Source organism: Netta rufina (assembly GCF_964035555.1).
Source record: "Netta rufina genome assembly, chromosome: 8".
In the NCBI taxonomy this organism is placed as follows: Eukaryota; Metazoa; Chordata; class Aves; order Anseriformes; family Anatidae; genus Netta; species Netta rufina.
The window spans coordinates 21,324,917-21,343,101 of record NC_140131.1 but is presented as its reverse complement, the minus strand read 5'-3'; the positions used below and the strand labels follow the sequence as shown (position 1 = coordinate 21,343,101).

Here is an 18,185-nt window from a genome sequence, read left to right as displayed (position 1 = left end):
TCTTTAGTTATGGCTCTGGTTATTCCAGCTAATTTAATTCCAGCTCTTTGGAGATTTATGGCAGCGTATCAGGCTTTTTATTTAGGCTGCACTCGGGCTGATGCATTAAGCTCTCCGTGCTGAGAGCAGCCAACAAGAGGCAGGCACAGGCAGCCTCTCGCTCGCGAGGCGCAGGCTCTGAGTGGGCAAACTACAACATCATCTGGAGACGTGGATGGACACGAGCTCATTTTTTATTTCGAGGTGGTACTGATGGCCAGGGGGTGATGGTGGCACCATGGGAGGGTGATGGTGGCACCACGAGCCAGCTCGCAGACCTCCTGCTGCAGCCACAGGGGTAAACCAGCCACAGAGGGGGCAGAAAATACAATTCAACACCAAAGCACCCCGTATAATTTTCTGCCAGCGAGTGCTGGAGCTGCCCACGAGCTGCTCTCGCCACCTAACAGCATCAGCCACCCCGCGGGCATCGCTATGCCTGCCGACAAGGAGATGGGCACCTGGGGAGACATCGGTTCTCCCCGTACCGAAGAGCTTAGCGAGGCAGAAGGAGGGGAGAGGAATTCAAACAGCCCTGTGAGAGTTTTTCTCCCCAGACCATGAACCAGGCAGGTCGGGACAGTTGTTGCCGCAGACTCCCCGTGGCTCCGGGGGTGGCAGCATGTCACTCCCGGGCGCTGATGGCAGATGCAGGCATTCTTATAAATGCTTCGCAATTCAAAACCCATCGGAAACCGCTGCGCTGCCTTTGTTCCCCTCACCCCCGAATTTATGAGATCATCTCCTCCAGCAGGAGCCACCGGGGGACACGGGGGAGAGGGACAATGGTGCAGGTTTACGTTATAAAGGGCCCTCCTCCGTGGCACAAGCAGCTCAGTGACTGCCCAGCCAGAGGGGCAGGTTACGTGTGTTTGCTGCAAACATCCGTGGAGATGCACAGGCCCCTCGAGACTTCAGCTGCCTCAAGTCAGAGGGGACCTCTCCATCCCTTGGGAGGGCGGCTGGGGACAGGGAAATGCCACGATGCTGCCCACCAGGCAGTGTCTGAGTGTCACAGCGAGGAGGAGCTCAGAGCAGGATGCATCCCATCCCTGGACTCAGCACCAGAGCCCATATACCTGGCGAGGATGCTTAGCAGGTGAAAGCTCCACTTCTGCCACCCATTCCCTTATTGTTAAGGGCCCCTTTCAGGTCTGGTTCCACCACCAACCTCTTTCCAGCGTCTCCACTGCTTTCCCTCCCTCGCTCCCTGCCTCCTCGCTCACTGGTATTGGACAAGCAGGGAGCAATGAGCCTCTGAGGCTACCCAAGTTTTGGCTACCAGGGGTACAGCCGGGCTTTGCACACTATTGTGAGGAGCCGTTCCCAAAGCAGAGCACGGAGAAATCCCCCCAAACCCATCAGGGTCCTGTAGCCACACCACATGGCCGCATCCTCCCGCCCCAGCCGAGGCAGAGCCCAAAAGACGACGGCCACTTACGCCAAGGCGAAAGCCACCAGCGCTCCCACCACCACGATGAAGTCCAGGATGTTCCAGAGGTCTCGGAAGTAGGAGCCGTCCTGCAGGATCAAGCCCTGGTCGATCATCTGGGAGGGGAGAAGAGCAGGCAGGAGATCACCAACTCGGCCATCGAGCGCCCAGCCAAGCTGGGAGACACATCAAGGAGCATCATGTTTTGGGAGAGCCTGGAGGCTGGTATAAGTGGTGCTGAGCTCTCCTGTCTCCTATTGCTAAGAACCAGGCTCTAAAATTTCTGTTGTTCACGTTTAGGACCAGAACTGAAAACTGAGCTATTTCCCCCGTGAGCCACCCCCTGCAGCAAGGATGCTGTGGGACCTGCTGCCACCAGCACAGCCTTATCTTACCTTGATAACCATCTCGAAGGTGAACACCCCGGTGAAAACGTAGTCAAAATACCTCAGGACCTGCGGAGAGAGGGCAGGGGTGCTGCCAAGGGGGGAACCAGTCCCTGGGCACATCACTATCTCCCCACTTTAAGCTGGACAAAGCCCTGCTCCAGACCCCTGGGCCCTACATCCTCGTGTCTGAACGTGCTCCCCCCGTGAGGCTGCGGTCCTACATGGCCCCTAACCACTGCAATATTTTCTTGAAGGCCAAGGGGGATTTGCCAATTGGAGTTGCTCAGCTTTCCCTTTTTTTCTGCCCCATCCAACCTGCCCATCTCTGAGATGCTGCCAAGGGCACGAGCCGTCCCTATGGCCACATGTGCCACTCCAGCTCAGTTTTACCTCTCACTGCCAAACCCAAAACACCCCTTTTTCACACCAAACCCATTTCCTCCTTGCCTCCTTGTTCCTACCCTCTCATTTGCTCTCCCCCCAGCCCAGACACAGCACCTCGGAGCCCACCAGCAGCCCACCCCCAAACATCACCGCGACACCACAGTGGGCATCCCTCTCGTTTGGGGATCACAGGGGGCTTGCAGTCACCTTGTTACGGTCGGAGTTGGTGAGGACGGGATCCTCGGCCGCGAGGGCGATGCTGCTGGCGGCGATGACCAGGAGGATGCACATCTCGAAGTAGCGCAGGTTCACGATGTAGTGGCAGGCTCTGCGCACCCTGTGCCGAAACAGCGCCCGACCCGCTCACCACCGGCATGCCCCGTGCACCCAAATCCCACCCCACGTCCCCGGCTAGTGACCTTATTGGTACAGGCTCCCAGGGCTGGGCCATAGCAAAGGGTGGCAGAAAAATGGAGGGGTGTGCAACAAGCATTGAATAAAATCCCAGCTAGCACCCAATGGTCAAGAGGAAGCGATGAGTGGAGCTGGCACAGGGGGAGAGCACTCTCGGGCAGGGGAAAGACACCGTCAACCAGGTTGTTGGGAGATATTCAGCCCCCTTCCCAAAGGTATCACCTCTTTTCCATGAATACAAGGTGTCTGTCCCCTCACAGCCCTACCAAGCCCTGAATACAAAGGCCAAAAATAAAAGAAATCTCACGGGTTCGTGGTGCTGAAGATGAACATGGAGCTGTGCGGCACCATCGCTTTGCCCGTCTCGCTCTTCTCCTTCTTCCGCTTCTTCTTCTCCATCTCCTCCTCGTCCTCCTTGCTCTCTGCCTCCTTCAGGGGGCTGGCTTCCCCGTCGGTCTTGTTGCTAACTGCAGAAAAACGAGAGCCTTTGCCAGGTACGGGGCGAGGGCCAGCTTCTGCCTCCAGCCCTGCCCTGCTCCCTGCCGTGGGGACCCGGGGAGGAGAAGGCACCCGATGGCCAGGGATGGGAAAAGCCACGCAAGCAGCTCTCTGCTCCCCACAAACTCCCCCCCAAGGCTCTCAGGAAAGAGAGAGGGGTCCTCACTCTGTACCACAGCGGACTCTTGGACATCGATCATGATGGCGGTGCTCTCGGTGGCCTTCTCGGTGTTGGTGGTGGCGGAGGAGAGGTCAGGCTCACTGCGGCTGACGGTGCGGCTGGCCCCCAGCGCCGCTCCCCCCAGCAGGGCTTGCTCGCTGGTGTCCGGGCTGCTGCAGTCCTGCTCGCCCAGGCTGCCCTCCAGCCCCCGGGGGGGCTCGGGTGCCGCTGCTGGGGGGCTCCCCTCCTCAGCAAGGACCCCGTTAGTCCTGCGGGAGGAAGGGAAGGACAAAAAGGCGTATGATAAGTGGAAAGTGATGACCTGAGGATTTACAGAGACTACAAGATTCCCCTCCCCGAGCTACAAACCTGGCGGGCTCCCCGCTCGCCTCCGGCTCGCCCTGGATCAGGTCCAGCGCCGTGGCAGCATCCCCACGCCGGTCCCCATCCTGCGTCCCCTCCGTGGGGCCGGCTTCCTCCAGCCCCATCTCCTGGCTGCCCGAGCGGCTCCCCAGGGCCGGATCCTTCCCCTCCATCCTGGCTTTCCGGTGCCGGCTGCGCCGCTGGCTCTGCCTCATCCGCGCCCTCTCCTCGATGCCACCTCCTGCCCCTTCCTCGCCCGGCTCGCAGTTCCCGTGGCACGCTTTTTGGTGCCACAGCTCCTTGTCCCGCCTGGCCCGGGGCGATGGGCTCCTCCTGTCCTCCCCGCCACCCGCCTTGCTCCCCGGGGCCGGCTGCTCGGGGCCCTCGGCCGGCGGCCGCTCGCCCTTGCCGCCCTGCTCCTCGTCGCACTTCTCCAAGGCGACGCCGTCGCCCTGTTTCTTGCGTCGGAAGATGCTGGCGTGGGGGTTGATGAGCGGGGGCTCGTCCTTGTTGATGCCCTCCTGGCTGGACATCTGCATGTGCCGGCGCAGCTGGCTGGTGCGCTGCTCCCACACCGACATGTGGTGCCGCCGGCGCCGCTCCCGCCTGCAGCGGGGACAGCCGGGGAGCGGGGTCAGCGCCACGAGCCCCCCATGTTGGCATTTCACCCCACAGCACCCCAACTGCATGCACCCACCGCCCCGGTGACGAGACATGGGGGTGCACAAGGAGACACAAACACCTGCCTGGTCACCGAGGGTCAGTCCCCTTTAGCCTTGCAGCATCCCCCTGGTGCTGGCAGGGGTTGGAAATCGGGCTGAAGCTGGACCCCTGCCCCTCCAAAAGACCTCTGCCCCATCCCAGCCAGGTGGTGACCACCGTTCCCTTGCTTTCTTGGGGACACCACTTAAAATGTGGCCAAAGCCCTCCTGCTGCAGCCAGGATTCTGGCACTAGGGATGTTTTTTCTCCTCCAGCTCCTTGGAGCCAGGCTCCTTTTTGGAGCATTGCTGCCCTAATGATGGCTGAGCTTGGGTGGCAGTGCTGATGGGATGGGGATGGAGAGTAAAAAGGGAAAAGGCGCCAGGTACAAGGCTGGCCTGCTCACTGAGAGGTGCCCCTCTCCGCCCTCCGATGGGACATCTGCAGTGGGGCACCCCTGGACACACAGCCCCTTTCCCTGCCTGATCTCGGTGTGCAGCCAGCACGTCCCACAGGGAGCCCGTGTGCGAGGATTTGGGGCTAAAGCTGTTGGCTTCCCCCCCGTCCGGGGGTCCTCTGTGCTCCTGCGGGTGCGCTCTGGGGGAGCTGCGCCTCCTGGGGCTGTAAACGGATCCTTTCCACCGCCATAAACACGAACACAGACACCCTGGCGAGGACAGACATTCCCTTCCCGACACACGGAGACACACACGTGCACACACGTACACTGCTCACCCACGGAGCACACGCCAGTACACACCCACGGGTACACCGACACGCACACACACACTGCGGGGAGGCTCGGCACGCACAGAGCCATGAGCGCACGCAGGGACACGGGTGCAGGGCAGCGCCCCGAGGCACCCACAGGAGGGGCAGGGGCTGCCCAAAAAAAAACAACACGGGGGGCCACAGAGGACACGCGACCCACGTACAGGTGGCTGCTGCGCGGCTCCCACATCGACATGTGGTGTCTCCTGCGCCTGTCTCTTCTGGGGAGGAAAAAACAGACCCGTTCAATCCCCAGCACCCCTCCTGTGCCTGCCCGATTTGCACACCCCGCCGGGGCTCACACACCGCTGGGTGATGGGATGCACGCAGCGGTGCTCACCCCGGGGCTGCGGATCTGCTCTGGGGAGCAAGAGGGATGTGGCCAAGCGAGCTACCTCGCCAGCCACTCAGAAATCCTGATCCTCAGGAATTTAGCAGCTCTTTCCAGTGCAGAAGGAAGAGCTGTTCACTCCTACCCAGCTACACACGGTGCTTTGACAGAAGAGGTGATGTGCCAGGCCGGCCCCGAGCTGCTCAGAGCATCACCACCCATTTCCACAACCGTGCGTGCTGCCCTGAGACCACGGAACAGGATACGAAGCTCATATATGCAAATCTGCATGCAATTTACATTTTCTGCTTCCTGCAAACGCCGCATGTGCGCTGTGAGCAAAGACACCCCGACTGCATGCGATCGAGCACACGTGTGCGCGCAGAGCTCACGCGCGCGAGTCGGGGCGCTCCCTGCTGCTTTCCTGCAGGGCACCCGCAGCCCCAGCATCCCCCCGCTGGTGACTGCCACCATCATAGGAGCGAAGGGACAGCCCGGTGCCACGCTCAGGGTGCACGCCCGCTGCCTGCCACCGTCCCCGCAGCAAGTGGCCGCGCGGCACCGCTGCGTCGCGGCACCCGCGTGCGTCCATCTGGCCACCCACTCGCCCAGCAGCCCGAGCCATCTGCACCACGGGCGCCCGTGCGCACACGCCGTGCTCCAATCTGCACCGCGGCCACCCACGGCAGCCTGGCCACGTGGGAGCACTCCTCCCGACGGCAACTGGACCTCTCCGCCGGCACGAACGCATGCGCCGAACCTGCCCGTGCCATGGACCCACCGAAGCCATCTGCGTGCACCCGAACCCGAACCGATCCTGGAAAACATCACCTACAGGGCATCACATCCCTCTGCCCTGCCCCTGGAACTAGGGACACTGAGGAGGGGAAGGAACTAGAAAAAAGAGCTGCAAATATCACTGTCTCCCATTTCAATGCCACAGGAACAACAACAAATTAAGACAAAAAAATAATCTGCTTTCTTAGCCAGCTGGATGTGACAACGGCAGGAAGACCAGCAAGGATGTGCGGGCAAATCCTTCAGTGCCCTAATATATTCCATCTCCCACCTCTTCCTCTTTTATCTCTCCCTTCTCCAGCCCCTTCTGCAGCCCAAATCCCTTTATTTCCTCACTTTATCCAACGTGTTCACACTGGCAGCCAGAGCCAATGCCCGTGAGCTGGTCACAACACACAAACTCTGCCATCTCTCCTATAAACCCCCCAAATCCTGCTTGCGAGGAAGAGAGGGAGATTTCTCTCTTATTAGGAATCTCTCTTCACCCCCAGGCAGGTCTTACAGGCACTCGTGCCACCCCAAAGCCAGCAGGGTGGGGGACCATCGCATCCCATCCCTGGGAAGCCGAGGAGCTCAGGCAGCTCCCCAAAATCCGAGCTGAACCTCGCTGCTTCCTCCATCCCCACGGGTTGGAGCTCGCCTGGGTTTCTCTCGGCAAATTTGCAAAGAGACGCAGCCGTGTGTGAGCTTGGCTTGGTTTCAAAGCATAATGAAACCTAAAATTCCCTGGGAAGGGATTCTATGAAAAAAAATAAAAAAATAAATCCTTCCAGCCATACCGAAGTGTACTGTTTTGGGAAACAAATCAAAACGCCTCGTTCCAATGTTGACTTAGAAAGTTTTATGTGATTTAGACCATATGACAGGGCAAATTAAAAGAAAAATAAGGTGTCTAGGAAGGAAAAACAGAACTTTCTTCTGCTGCAACGCAGATGCAGGGCTCCTCAACAACAGAGTGTCAAGGGTTTCATGTGGGTTTGGGTTTTTGCCTTCCCCAAATCAAATTCCCTTACCATGAAATGCGATTTTGCAGGCCTGCTCCATCCCGTGTAACCGCATTACAGCCGGGGAAGGAGCCGGGGGGGGGGGGTCAGACTTTGGCACTGCTGGGACCCCCTGCTCCCACCTGCTGCTCTCCCCCTGCCCCACCACAAAGAAACGCTGCACAGGAGCGACCACCACCCATCTCCTCCTCCTCATCAGCCTCTTCCCTCACCCTTAGCAGCAACCTCACCTATCGAGGCTTTGTGTTTTGGGGCAGGAAGCCTCTCTGGGGAGATTTCTGCTGTATGCAGGAGGTGAGGGAGCATGGGGCAGCCCCAGGACCTGCTTTGGTGGCCTGGTGTCTGCCTCACGGAGGGCGCACATCCATCTCCTCCTGTCCCCCTCTGCACCCCCGGGGAGGGGAAGGGGGCTCAAGGGGCTGTGGGGTCACTCACTCGATAGCTGGCATGTTGGGGGCGGACATGGGGCTGACTTCCTTGGCTTTCTGAAGGGCGTGCTTCTGGTTAAAGGCCTCCTCTTCCTCCTGCTCGTCCTGCAGAGGAAACGGAGGGGTTGCTTAGGGGGAGGCCGGCGTTTTGGGGGAACGTGGGCCCATCGGAGGCGGTGGGGTGAGCTTCGGTGCCAAGAGAAAGGCACAGAGACAGCCTTCGTTTGTCTCACGCTATGGGGATGCAATTTCCCCATCACACTGGATCTCACCAAAGGCGTTAGTGCTACCTGGAGAAGTGAACCCAGCCAAAACGACCCCAGATGGCATAGACCAGCACAGCCTCTCCTCCACAGCCACAGGGTGAAGTGGGGCAGAGAACGGGAAGCCAGGGACCCACAAACAACCCCGGCACAGACCATACAGCTTTAACGAGCCTGGCCACATCTCCAGAGCAGAAAAAAAGTTCTTGGGAATCATCTTAACTCATTCAGCCTCTCCAAGAACCTCATCACCTTGAACTGGTGCTACTGGCACACCACGGGGGCTCACCCAGCCTCTCCCTCCGAGCCACAGCTCCTGGCACCCACCGTGGGGGGACAGGGAGACAGGAGCACCTTGGGCTCTCCTGCCTGGTTCTGTTTGCTGGGAACAGGTTGGATTTACCCATGGGGGCCACCCAGTGAGCCCACAGGAGCCAAGGAACAGGCACAGGCTGTGCAAAAAAAATGAGCAGCGTGGGATCTCTGGGCTTCTTTGAAGAACAGCAATGACCCCTGCAGCTCTTGCCTGCTTTACCCAAAGGGCGCCCCAACATTGCAGCCTTCCCCAAATATTCCCCAGCGCGGTCTTAAAAGCAGCCAAGCCCAGCAAGCTTCTTGAGCACCACCCTAAATCACATCCTAAATCACCCTCACTGCCCTGCGAGCTCCCACCAGCAAGAAGGAGGAGCAGCTGGGACGTACCTTGGTGAGCTCCTGAGCGTTGGCCAGGTTGTCCACCGCGATGGCCAAGAAGACATTCAGCAGAGTATCTGCGGGCAGCTAAGGATGCACAAGCCTCGTGGTAAGGACATGGGCGTCTGCAGCCACCCCGGGAAGGTGGCCCTGGGGGCTCCTCGCCAGCTCGGGGACAAACTCCTCACCCATCCCATCCATCCTGCCCGCAGCACATCTCCAGGCAGCTCCTCCTCTGCGCCCGAGGTGTCCAGGGCTGCCCCACGCGTGGTGGGACCCCCTCAACGGGGAGAGGAGGAAGGGGCAGAGGGTTGGGAGGGGTGGGTGTCCCCGGGGAGGGAGATGAGGCGGGGTTGCCCTGCTACAAGCACAGCAGCCAGGCGGATACAGTTTCCAAACAGGGTGAGGACGATGAAGTAGATGGAGGACCACATGCCCGAGCGAACGCCTCCCTGCGAGCGGATGCCGTTGTACATCACCTCGTTCCAGTCCTCGCCCGTCAGGATCTGCACGAGAGCAAGCCAGCAGGTCAGTCACCGGCCACCCTCGTCACCCTGACACCCTCTTGTCACCCGGACACCCTCCAGCCACCCCACCAGCACACACAGGGCAGCCTTGAGGGAGAAGCTATGGGGCTTTGCTGAGGATTTGGGTCTCCTCGGAAGGGTTTGGAAACTCTTCCACCTTGGAAGAGTTGATAATAACGGAGAAGAGAGCCAGCTGCTCAGTTTTGTGGTAGGAGAGGGAGCGAGGGAGTTATGTCCTAGCAGCTGGACCCGTTTGGCTTCAAGACCCCATCCAGCAGTGGGCAGACGGCCCCAAGGCCATGGGGTGGTGTCCCCCTGCAGCCCGGCTCCTACCTGGAACACCGTCATGATGGCTGCGGGGAAAGTGTCGAAGTTGGCCGACGGCGTCCCGTCGATGAAGTTAAACCTGGAACCACGAGGACAAGAACAGGCTGGGGTAGGGGGCAGCAAGCCACGGCTCTGCGCCATCAGCTCGTTGGTGCTTCGGAGGCTTTCCCCCACTCCAAGGAAGGTCGTTCCCAAAATATGCCCCAGCCAGAAGGACCCCCCAGCCCCGAGCACATCCCAGGCAGAGCTTTTGGTGCAGGAGAGGTACCAGCAGAGGCTGAGAGCAAGGCTGCAGACTTCCTAGATGCCCTTTCCCCAGACTCGCTACGACCTACCTGCCTCCAAACAGCTGCATGCCCAGCAGGGCGAAGACCACAATGAAGAGGAAGAGGAGGAAGAGCAAGCTGATAATAGACTTCATGGAGCTCATCAGCGAGACCACCAAATTCCTCAAGGATGCCCAGTACCTAGAAAAGAGACGTGGCTGGAGCACCCGCAGCAGTGCTAGCAGGAGAGCAGCGCCTGGATCTGGGGGTGGCTGGCACCTACTTGGTTACTTTAAATATCCGTAGGAGACGAAGGGCTCGTAGGACACTGATCCCAAAGGAGGTTCCCGGTCTGAAGATGGCCCAAACCACTTCAAAGATGCTTCCCACCGTGACCTGAGAAGCAGACGTGGCCGTGAGTCAAAGATGAGCTCAGGATGGGAAATCTTCCCATGCCCCATCCCCGTGGCCACGTACCCCACAGTCAAAGCAGTTGAAGGAAGAATGGAAGTACAGGCGTGGCCCCATGCCATACATCTTCAAGGACATCTCCAGGAGGAAGAGCCCAAGGAACAGGAACTCTGCATAGTCTGGAAGAGAAAACCCAGATGTTCTACCTTTGGGACACGGAGCATCGAGGAGCACCAGTAGCCCACGTGGCACACGGCAGAGGTGGGACACGCCGAGGAGCACGCTGCTTCACCCAGCTCTCAGGCCAGAGGACGGGGTTGGGAAGCAAGCCTGCCAAGAGCTAATTTGTGAACAACAGGGCACCAACCCCACAAATTAATCTTCAGGGTAGGTACACTGGTGCCCCAGTGGTTAGAGAAGGCCAGAGAGGGCTGGCACGGAGCAGAGCAGCTCCTCAGCGTTATATGGTGGCAGTTGGGGTGTCCGCAACGACGTTAACCACATGGCACTGTAGGGGAACATTAGCAAGCTGGACATAAATCATTGCACGGCTGGAACTTGGCCAGGGTAACCAAGCCAAGCAGCCATGAGCCAGGGAGAAGCTTCTCAAGCTATTTCACCAACATTAGAGGGCCAGAGCCTGGCTCTTCCCCTTGCCCAAAAGCTGCGTCTCACCATGACCAGCTGCCATCCCACACCGTGCCCTGCTGGGATCCCGGCAGGCCTGAGCATGCCAATGCAGATTTGGGCAGGCCTGCTGCTTGACAGGGACGTTTTCAAGGTGAAGAAGAGTAAACGTGGATGGGAAAGCAGCAGCGTCCCTCCTGCAGCAGCTCAGGAGCAACACACGGCTGCCGGGGGTTGAGCACAGTGCAGCGTGCCAGGTTGGATGTGGATGTACTGAGCACCACTGCTCACAATTTTGGGATAAATCCACCCAAATCCTGCAATCTGCCTGAGAAACCCATCAGACCTGAAGGGCACAAGGCCAGGAACACTTCTCCACTTTTCCCTGTGAGGCCGAGACTGCTACCAGTGGCCAGGGTGTGTTGGAGATGAAAGGCTACCCTGGGTGCAGGAGGTTTTGCTGTCCCACGCACGCTCTGCCCCCGGCACGAAGCACTCACAGAGGAAGTGTGTGAGCCAGGCGGGCTGGTTGTGATGCACGATGGCCACGCAGGCGGTGTTGAGGGCTACCAGGCTCAGGACGATCCAGTAGAAGACCTGGGATTTCACCATGTGGCGGACGGAGATGCGCAGGAGGCGCTCCTTGTGCCGCAGATAGGAGGCACCATCCACCCTGGCACCTTTCAGGCCCGAGCGGCTCAAGGGGTTACCTGAGGGGGGAAAAAAGGAGAAGATACCAAGGTGAGAGGACGAACCGGGTGCCCCAGCCCCGCAGGAGCCAGGTCGGGGCGAAAAAAGCTTGGAGCAGGACCAACCCAGGGTGGGATGGAGAGGTCTTCTCTGCGCCAGCCTCCGCTCGCCCACCGAGGCGATGTCGACGCAGTGCTCGTCGCTGGAGTCGCGGTTCATGGTGTCCGTCCGGTTCCTTTTGATGGTGGCTCGCCTGAGCACTGGCAGGGGGAGAGGAAGGGGTGCTGGAGCTGCGGTGGCACGGCTCTGCCAGCAACACGCTCATGGCTCCGCACCCCAGTGCTTGGCTGACCCGGGTCTGGAGGTGGGACGTGCCCCCTGGCACGTCTGCAGACCTCCCTCCACCCACGGAGGAGGGTTTCAGCCTCCGTTTGTGGCCAGCCACCAGGAAGGGCTTGGCTCCTCTTACCTTCTAAGGCTGAGGTCCCGGAATTTTTGTTCTCTTCGGCCAGCATGACTTCCTCTACGCAAAACACACAGTTCAGCATCAGGAGACAAGACACCAAAGGCGGAGCACACCACACGTCACTGCCCGGTACCTAAGCACTTCGCCCAGCCCAGAGGTGGTCGCTACAGGTTGCAAACTCTCAGCAAGCATTGGGGCAGTGTCCTAAAGCAAATTCTTTGGGGGTGACGAGGGGCAGCTACCACACATTGCATCAGAAAGAGAAATTACTTCTGATCAGCCTGGCTTCTGTAACCAGCCTCCATAAACAAGCTGAGTATTGTAGACAGAAAGTCTCTTTTCTGAGTCATGCTCTTGGAGGAGACCCCTCTCCGTATCCTCTGTGTCTCTGAAGGGCTCCTCACCTTCTGCTAACTCCTCGGAGGAACAAAACATCTGCCCTCTACTCACTCACAAGCTGATTTTATTCATGAATTCATGAGTATAAAGAAAAGAAAGAAAAAAAAAAAAAGCCAAAAAAAAAAAAAAAAAGCTGGGGATTTATCTGAGTCTTGTGGATGCCAGGAAAGCTGGGTCCCAGGGGCAGGCAGTGGCACGTCAGAAAAAGGAGCCGACTATGGCGCATGAGGCAGAGCTGAAGGTGAGCAGTGCTACCCTTGTTTAGAGGAACGATAGGAACCTGAGAGCCATCACCTCTCCAGGGGAAGAAAAATAAAAATAGAAATAAGGTTAACAGGTGGAAAACCACTGGTGCCGCTCACTGCTCTGCTTCCCCACTGCCCACCTCTGCGTGAAGCTCCAGCGAGCACCAGCAGACGGGGACGTGTCGCGCAGCAAGGCTCACGGCCGCGAGGGCTCAGCTGCCTCTCCTGGTGACACTACGTGCCTCACGCCCCAAATATTACATTTCTGTGCCACAAAACGCGAGGTTTCATCAGCTGCTGGGGATGTCCCTGCTCACAGCCTGGCTGGAGAGCCACTGGAGCATCACTCCTGCTGGGGCTGAGCCCGTCCGTGTGCCCAAGGTCACCATGAGAGCACCCAGACAGCCCTGGGGTTACGCTGGGTGATGTCCAGAGATCCGTCCCCATCTCAGCCACCCTCAGCACCACCTCCACCCCCGAGGTCCCCAGCCTTTACCCGCTTTGTCTATCCAGGCCCTGTAGCCGTTGAGCTCCCGCTCGATCTGCTGCTGGCGCCGCAGCTTCATGAAGGCTCGGCGGTTCTCCACGCGCTCGCGCTCTTTGGCAAACTCCCTGGGACAGGGCAGAGGGGGAGGTGAGAGCACAACCAGGGGGTTCTCCTGCCCCACGGATATCCCATCCCATCCACCTCGCCACCCTGCAGCCCCCAGGTTGGGCTCTGCCACCTCCTGTGTGGCTTTGTCCCCTGCTTCGCCTCGTGTCCAGCTGTCCCCTGATGTCCCCCGTGGCTGTTGTCACCTATCTGGTGGCCAAACCCAGCAAAGCAAGGTGAGACCAAGAGCCTGGATGAGCAAAAATCTGCCAGAAGGGACAGTTCCAGAATGGGGGAGTTATTTGCAAGGGACATGGGATGAGCAAAGAGGGAAGGGGAGCAGCGCCCTCAGCTCCTCTCGCACAGGGCAGAGGATGGAGCATGGGGAAGGAGCCTGGAGAATTTGCAAGAAATGGAAATATTTGGCAAGAAACACAGATGTGGCAAAGCAGGCAGCCCCACGCACATCATCCTCACACCAGCACGCTGCGTTACATGGAAGATGACTTCAAGGAAGTCCCACACCCATGCTCGCACATCCCAAACACCTGGGGCATCTCCACCCACACGTTCCATCTCTACTGCTGGACACGTTGACATGCAAAAAGTGTCCCCCCCTGCAAAAAGACATCCCCCAGCACACCCTTTCTCGCACAAGCATCACCAGGATGGGCCCTGCACCAAGCACCCCCGCCCCACCGTGCCCAGATGAGCAGCAGATGGGGAAGAACAAACAGCTCCGCTCCCGTTCGAGGCGAGCATCTCTCTCCCCAGAGAGCAGCAGCAGCAACCTCCAGCCTCCAAATACTCAAAAGAAGCGAAAGAATCGGTCTGTCTGCTGCAGAGGGAGTTCAAGTGCATTACCCCAGCTGAGCTATTACACCCTTAATGCTGTGTGGGCTTTTGCATGTGCGCGCGCGTGTTTGTGTGAAAAGCCCTGAATGTTCCCTGCATCTCTTGTTTAAGATCCCCAGACAATTCGAGCATTTTTAATTCCACCCCAGGAAGGTGAAGTTTCCTGCCGCTCCGGCATTAAGCATCAAATGCCTCTCCCCCTCCAGCTCCGGCTTTCAGACTGAAATGAGACTTTCTTCCTAGGGCAGGGAAGGGGGAAGAGAACAAAAGGGGAGGAAGAGAAAAAAGCAGCCTAAGCGGAGGGAAGGAGGGTGGGGGGGAGAGCGAGGAGGAGACCTCCCACAGCCGGCGGGGAAAGGCGCTCGCCGGTTTGGGCACGGCATGTGAAAAACGCTCCTCGCCTGGCGCGGAGGAAAGGCAGGATGATTTTGGCTTCATCCCCCACGCCGCTTTCTGCACAGCAGCGAACTCGAGGTGCCAAGAAGCGGGGAGCTGCCATTCGCAGCCAGAGCCAGCGGGGACGCTGCCTTTGTCCCTCGGTGTCCTTTGTCCCTTGGGTGTCCTTTGTCCCTCGGAGCTGGGGGGTGCCAGAAGCAGGCACCAACGCTTCCCCGTGTCCAAGTGCTTGCTCGTGCAGCCCTAGCTTGCAAGAAGCTGGTGCCACGCACACAAACCCGGGGACACCGCGGTCCCTTCTGCTGCGGCAGCATCTCCGAGGGAGCCGCTTCCCACACTGCTGCTCCCTAATGGAGCCTAATTGCTTTTGTCCATTAGGAGGAGGAAGGGGGGCAGAGAGGAGGCATAAGAAGAAGAAGAAGAAAAAAAAATAAAGTTAAATTCGAGTTAATGAATTATTACATCTCAGAGAGACACGTTACCGAGCGGGGCAGCAGCGGGGGCTGGTGACATCTGAGAGTGGGTAGGCGATGCTGACAGATCAAGGATTGCTCAGAGCCAATTTGCAGCAGCGGGTAGAGATAGCGCTGCGGTGCGAGCACGGGGCCGGCCGCGCTGACTGGCAGCCGCCTGGGAACGCTCCAGGCACGGGGCTGGCCCCCCGGGAGGATGCTGCTCCCCGAGGTGTGCGGGTCACGGCTCAGGGGATGGCACCGCTCGGCTCTGCAAGGGGCTCCGGGGGGGCAATTTGAGCAGGGCATCCCTCCCCAGGCCAGGGGGGCTCTCCAAATCTGTAAAGGCAGGGTGAAAGTGTGCACAGAGAGCCTGATGTAGGGGTTTCAGCCTCCAGCCTCCTCTCTTTCCCCCATGGAAAAGCCTGTGCCGAGCACGGGGATGTGTTGGACCTGGCATGGTTGCAGCTGTACACTTTGGAAAGCCAAAGGTGGGCACTGAGGGATGGAGGTGGCAGGGGGAGCTTGGCAAGCAGTGTGCCATCATCCTCCTGCAGGCGAGGAACCATCCAGACACTGTGCCCAGCCTTCCGTGGCGATGGGAGCAGATGGTTCGCTCCTCCCAGGGAAGAAAATTCCCATTTAGAGCCCTGGCATTCCCCTGACGCAGGGCGAGAGCATCCTGGTGGAGACCCCGGGGGCATGGCCATGCTCAGCAGCCTCCTGCCCCAGGCTCCTGCGCCCTCACGGCAATGCTGCTTCAGCATCACTGCTCTGCAGGGCCCAGATCCAGTCTTAATAGAAGAAACATGTTAAAACATCCACAAAAGTGCCCCATTTTGGGGAAATAAATAAATAAATAAGGGGAAGAAAAAAATATCATGGGTGCTGCAGCCCACTTGTATCCTTCCAGGAGCTTCTCTGAGCCCAGAGAGGGGATACAGCAGTGGTCACACCAACACTGTGCTTTCCATGCTTTGAAACAAGCCAACCATCTTCAAAACCATCTATTCATCACCTTTCACTGCCTTTAAACATGCCTCCAACAAACCTGCTACCAAAAGGGTCTTGAAATGACCCGAAGCAGCTGGAAGGATGGGGTGGGGAGAGGAGAGGTACTGGCTTACATGCTGGAGAGGAGGCAGCAGCAGCATGCTGCTGTGGAAAAGCCAGCTGTGGTGGGTTGTACGACAAGGAGAACCATCTGTACAGCATCAGGTAACACTTCTGCTCTGCTCAGCACCAGCAAGGTCTTGGCACACGGCTCCTGTCCAGCTTCAAGCACCACAATTTGAGGAAAAACACCCTCGCTCCAGGAGGGTGTCAGAAAAGGTTACGGGACAGAATGGACACCAGGCGGTTTGGAAAACAGGGATGAAAAGGTGCAACTCAGGAGGATCGGATGGTATTTACCCAAGAGACGTAAAGGAACCACAGTAAGCGTGCTGAACTAATGGTGCAGCCTGTAACCCGGCACCCGAGCCTAAACAGAGGGTGGCAAGCAGGGAGCAGGGCTGGCAGCACCAGGCAGAAAGTCTGGTGGTGGCACCGAGGTGACAGCAAAGGCTGGAGCAGGGACCCTGAGGGTCCAAAACCCCCGACTGTACTCCTGTGGGCATGCTTACAGCGTTTAAGAGAGGCAGGTGGTGGTGGTTGCCTTCTCCCAGGGAGAAAGCTCGTGATTTAAAGCAGATTTTCCTACGGGTGCTGCTGGAAGTCTTCTACCAGGGTGAGGAATCTCCAGAGGAGAAGTCACAACTCCCAGCACCACAGAGCTCCTTCTATAAGCTGGTCCCTCAAAGGGATGTGGGCTGTTGTGGCTCCACGTCGGGTCCAAAATCAGTGGGGACACAGCCACCACTGGCTGGTCATTTTACGGGACACCTCCCTTTTCCCAAGGAGCGATGCTGTTACAGGCACTGCTGCTGACGGGCAATGGGAGGAGAGAGCAGGCACCCTGGAGATCTCTCGGGCCTGGGCTTTGGGCAGCTTTGAAAATAAAATCAAAAAATTCAAATAACCGGGGGATGAGCCAGAGTGGAGACAAGACAGAATGGAGACACGGGGATGACACAGACACATTGAACCACTGGGGCCAGCAGCACAGCCCCTCCGTCCAAGCCAGCTGGACTTTTCCAGCTTCAGGTTTCCTTTCGAGGTACAGGCTGCAGTCTTTGGATCTAAACTCACAAAACCCACGGATCCCCACGGCTGGAGTCGTTCCTAACCTCCCAGCTACGGCAGCAGCATCTCAGTGCAGCCCCCGCTGCGTTCGAGGTGCTCAGAGCAGTGAGAAACATGGGAGAGGCTCACACTGCGCCTGCTGGTGGCGAAGGCAGCCCACTGAGCGCATTAAATACCTCCCCTCTTCTCCCCAGCAACTTCTTGTCTGCACTTGGCTCCAGTCAACAAGCTCTCATCCATCCCAGAGCAAGCTCCACCATCGTTTGGGATCGGGGCCAGGCATCTGTGTCACTGCAAAGTCCCTTGAGGATGTCTCTGGTGGAGCAGGTGCCCTGCACTTCACGGGGCCGCCAGCCCCAGGGCAGCTCAGCACCTCTGCGCACGCACCGCGCTCGCTCTCCGGGAGCAAGCAGCACTCCGTGACCCGAGAGAAAAGAGCAGCCGAGAGCTTGCAGAGCTGGTTGTTTCCAAACAGAGGAAAACAAGTCAAAGAGGGCAAACAGCACATGGAAAAAGGGAGCCAGCCGCCGAGTGGCAGCTCCAACGTTTGTCCCGAGGTGACAGCGCGGGGGTTCGCAGCTCCGTCCCCCCTGCTCGGAGGGGGTGGCATCGAAGGCAGCATAGCAGGGTCAGCCCTTGCTGCCAGGAGCGTCTGGCAGCCCAACGAGAGCAGCAGAGGTGGAAGCTCAGGGCTTTGTTCCGCTGCAGGCAGGGCAGCACCGGTGCAGGCAGTGCTGCTTCGAGCGCCCCGGGCTCTGCCAGCAATCGCTGCCCCCAGCTCACACCGCATCGCTCCTCCCATCCCCTCCCCGGATTTTGTCTCTGTAAACAGGGAGGGTTTTGTCCCCCCTTTGCACGTGACAGCAAACAGAAGGTGTGGGACCAGTGCTGCGAGTGAGCTGCAGCACAAAGCAGCCACCGATTTCCAACGTCTCATGGCGCTAACTTCCCAGGAACTGCGGAGCGCTCTAATTGATGGCTTCCAAGCGAACACAATGGATCCAGAGCTAAGCATCGAGCGTGAAACCCACAACGCATCCGCTAGGTATGTCACTCTGCTGCTGCGAAACAAACAAACAG

General features: G+C 58.7%; 1 protein-coding gene across 1 annotated transcript in view; it reads right to left on the bottom strand.

Annotated features, from left to right (window-relative positions):
- The window catches only part of CACNA1E (calcium voltage-gated channel subunit alpha1 E), a gene marked incomplete at its 3' end in the record, with an annotated part of 67,866 nt that overhangs the window by 22,522 nt on the left and 27,159 nt on the right, over positions 1-18,185 (bottom strand). The window contains exons 9-26 of the mRNA XM_084291173.1: positions 13,123-13,238; positions 11,986-12,039; positions 11,642-11,776; positions 11,327-11,536; positions 10,266-10,378; positions 10,072-10,184; positions 9,858-9,989; positions 9,529-9,601; positions 9,057-9,174; positions 8,678-8,745; positions 7,720-7,817; positions 5,316-5,372; positions 3,686-4,285; positions 3,323-3,585; positions 2,966-3,125; positions 2,452-2,581; positions 1,867-1,926; positions 1,481-1,587 (exon numbers count right to left, since the gene is read on the bottom strand). Coding sequence (XP_084147299.1) covers positions 1,481-1,587; positions 1,867-1,926; positions 2,452-2,581; positions 2,966-3,125; positions 3,323-3,585; positions 3,686-4,285; positions 5,316-5,372; positions 7,720-7,817; positions 8,678-8,745; positions 9,057-9,174; positions 9,529-9,601; positions 9,858-9,989; positions 10,072-10,184; positions 10,266-10,378; positions 11,327-11,536; positions 11,642-11,776; positions 11,986-12,039; positions 13,123-13,238 — 2,607 coding nt within the window. The remainder of the gene's footprint in view (positions 1-1,480; positions 1,588-1,866; positions 1,927-2,451; positions 2,582-2,965; positions 3,126-3,322; positions 3,586-3,685; positions 4,286-5,315; positions 5,373-7,719; positions 7,818-8,677; positions 8,746-9,056; positions 9,175-9,528; positions 9,602-9,857; positions 9,990-10,071; positions 10,185-10,265; positions 10,379-11,326; positions 11,537-11,641; positions 11,777-11,985; positions 12,040-13,122; positions 13,239-18,185) is intronic.